This window comes from Ricinus communis, chromosome 10 (genome assembly GCF_019578655.1).
Source record: "Ricinus communis isolate WT05 ecotype wild-type chromosome 10, ASM1957865v1, whole genome shotgun sequence".
Classification (NCBI taxonomy): Eukaryota; Viridiplantae; Streptophyta; class Magnoliopsida; order Malpighiales; family Euphorbiaceae; genus Ricinus; species Ricinus communis.
The window spans coordinates 14,867,107-14,870,195 of record NC_063265.1 but is presented as its reverse complement, the minus strand read 5'-3'; the positions used below and the strand labels follow the sequence as shown (position 1 = coordinate 14,870,195).

Genomic DNA, 3,089 nt, shown 5'->3' with positions numbered 1-3,089 from the left:
AGGTCAATGTCCAGCCCAGGAAGGTAGGCTAACTCAGGTCTCACCAAAATGGTACCTTTTCTTTATCTGAAGGCCTCTGTTACAACCCAATACTTCTGGTTCCGATATGAATTTAAAGCCCCATATAGATGGAGTAAAACTATGCCCATTCTACAACATTTTAAGGAGTTTTAATTGGATAACGGGTTTTCTTTATTTATGAAAATATAATTTGTATTAGAACTGAGCACGGATCTTAGTTTTCCCAAACCGAATTGGTCATTGGCCAGCCACATGGTCTAGGAATTTTCAGTCTTGTTTTGCAGGAATTGTAATCAATCATGCAAGGAGATCAGATTGGAGGGCAAATCAGGCTTCTCCAATCACCATGTATAAAAATGCATCAAAGACACTTCTACTTGACCAGAAACCAACATTTTGAATGCGTTTAGCAGCTGCCGAAGGGGGACGCTAATCTCAGAGTCGCCCACTTTGTTCTTCTTTGAGAACTTGATAGCTTTCATCCTCCTTATGCTCTGCTTTCTAGTAGCTCCATTTATCATTCTTCTTTGTCGCCTTGCTATTTGCTCTTCCTTCACCTCATTATGAATGTGTACGAATAAATACTATCTGCCTTAAACTATTGTCAAAGACTAATTTGTCCAAGAATCAGCTTTTTAGCCTAATCAAAACCAAATCAGAGTATTCTATTAATAGTTGATTGGTCTCAAAAATTTTTAGCTGAAAATTCCAATAAAGTGCCTTTTTTTTTCCTTTACGATGATGGCTATCATCAGCCTTAATTTCAAATGCGTCATAGTGACTTTAGATTTTCAAACATAATGATGTTGTCTCTTAATCAGGAACTAATCAATCATTATAACTGGACAAAAAGCTGATTTTGGAGCTAATAGAACTTAAAAAAAAAAATAGTTTTAAGACTTAAATTAACCCTTCAACCAAAATCATATTCTGTGTGGTTTTTAATAAGTTGAAATATATAACAATGTAATTTTTGAGTCATTTTTTTTTAGATTTACAGAATTGGAAAAAAAGAAAAAGTTTGTTGTTTCTCCTGGATGAGGAAATGATTCCAGAATGATTTTCGAGCTAACGCAAGAACACGTCAAGATCAGAGTCTTACAAGAAAATCAACCTATAAAAGCATAAAAGTTCAAAGTCAAGAAAATTAAATGTCATCAGCTATACCACAAATTCTCAGGCCACTGTTTCGCACGAACAACGGATTCCTGATATCTAGTTCGAATCTTCCAGATAAATGGATCACCAGAAAGAAGAATTATGCTGGTATTAATTCTAGATTCTCCATTTTCCCTTATAATAGCTCTCATCCTCTTTGTTCTTCTCTTTCGCTTTGCTCTACTTGTCTTTTTTCTTGTCCTTCTCTTTGCTTTTTGTTCCAATCTCATTCTCCTCATCTCCGATCTCCTTTCTCATCCATGACCGCTCAATCCAGTTCTGACCCACCTCAGTCTTCCTCTACAAAGACTGTAAGTACCATTCAGTTCGATTATTGCTCTTGATTATGGATAAGAAATCAGTTTGTACTTTGGAAAATGAGTTTTTTTTTTTTTAATTCTTTTTATGTGCTTGAGTAATGGGGTCCTTAGAATTTGATTAATTGAGTGTTAAAGTCTGGATTTCTCTTTCTGAACTTTGAATAATGAGTCCTTTTCACATGTTTGAGTAATCGATTTCTTGCAATTTGATTAACCCCGAATGAAAAGTTTGGATATTTTGTTTAGCTAAAGTTATAACAATGAGTTCTTTTGAAAAGTTTGAGTACTGGGTTTATTCAATTTGATTTATGATTTTAAAGTTGGTTTTTTTTTTTTTTAATTTCTACTTTTTTTGGTTCAAATCACTTTATCCATTGATTGGTCAGTTTGGGAGTGATGGGTTGTGGGATTTTGGATGTGCAGGTGAGGGTTATGATTAAGGGGAGAGTGCAGGGAGTATTCTATAGGAACTGGACGATAGAAAATGCCAACCAATTGGGGTTGAAGGGTTGGGTGAGAAACAGAAGGGATGGTTCTGTTGAGGCACTCTTCTCCGGGGATTCGGATAAGGTCCAGGAGATGGAGCAAAGGTGCCGCCATGGCCCACCTGATGCTATGGTTACTGGGCTCCAGGTTTTTCCATGTGATGATGATCCTGGAACTGGGTTCCATCGCAAACCAACTATTTGAGGATACTTTTGTAGCGGATTACTATCTTAGCGTGTGATCTTTGCTTTACATAAAATACAGTTCTAAACTATTTTCAGGAGGATATATATACATGCAACTTCTGACTGTTGAATCACTGATTTTCTTTATGTAATGAAATGATATGGAATGGCTTCTTAAATTTGTGTATGTTCAGGTCCTTTTAGTAGTTTCCACTTGAATGTTGTTTGTTTCATGAGCATTTTGTTTTGCATTTGAAATATTAGAGGATAATTTTGTTATCGAAAGTGGTATCTTAACTCGACATCACTATAGATTTTAACTAAATGCATTTGAGTTATTGACATTAGAAATAAAGGACTAGCTGGTGGACACCTGTTTAGGAGAAGTTAGATTGGGAAGTCCTTTGTTTTGAACAGTAAAGGTAAATGGAGATATTCATCTTTTCCAACACTACATCTGGAATTTCTCTGCTATTGTCGAATTGTCTGGTAGTGCCTATATTGGGTTATGGATAATTGGAAGTGTGATTCACATCTGAAAATAACATAATGTGTGAATCGTGTATGCCTGTCAAGACTAAACTTCCCGATTAAGATCATCTAGACAAGTCTTTATTTATGGAAAGAAAATTAGGATGGTACATAATACATTATGTTAGTATAAGTAGCCTACAGTATGGAGAAAGTTTCTTACTTCTTTTATTTAGTTAGGTATGCTTTTGAGCACTGTTGGAGCTTTTCTCATCCTTTCTTCTGGAGGTAATTGTACTTCTAAATGAGATTAAAAAGTGCGGCCAGTATTCTGCTATTTGTTGTTTTTTTTTTTTTTAATTTATATGCTATAATTTACTACTATTAATCTATTATCAATTAGAATCAATGCAAATGGGGAACGGATTAATATCGATTGGAACCAATG

At 35.0% G+C, this 3,089-nt stretch overlaps 1 protein-coding gene across 2 annotated transcripts; it reads left to right on the top strand.

Annotated features, from left to right (window-relative positions):
• The first annotated feature begins 269 nt into the window (after positions 1-269).
• On the top strand, positions 270-2,349 carry LOC8284487 (acylphosphatase). Of its 2 annotated transcripts, XM_015719346.3 has the most exons (3): positions 270-1,287; positions 1,457-1,490; positions 1,923-2,349. In XM_015719346.3, exons 1-3 carry the CDS (start codon positions 1,259-1,261, stop codon positions 2,187-2,189), a joined length of 330 nt encoding a protein of 109 aa, XP_015574832.1. In that variant the 5' UTR covers positions 270-1,258; the 3' UTR covers positions 2,190-2,349. The 2 variants fall into 2 exon arrangements, with proteins under 2 accessions (XP_015574832.1, XP_002519494.1); XM_002519448.4 differs by having other exon boundaries at positions 276-1,490.
• Positions 2,350-3,089: the final 740 nt, after the last annotated feature.

Coding starts and splice junctions, on each gene's coding strand:
- LOC8284487 (XM_002519448.4), top strand. CDS start 1,173: ATGTCATCAGCTATACCACAAATTCTCAGGCCACTGTTTCGCACGAAC. Junction 1,491..1,922: donor AGTCTTCCTCTACAAAGACT/GTAAGTACCATT, acceptor TTGGATGTGCAG/GTGAGGGTTATGATTAAGGG.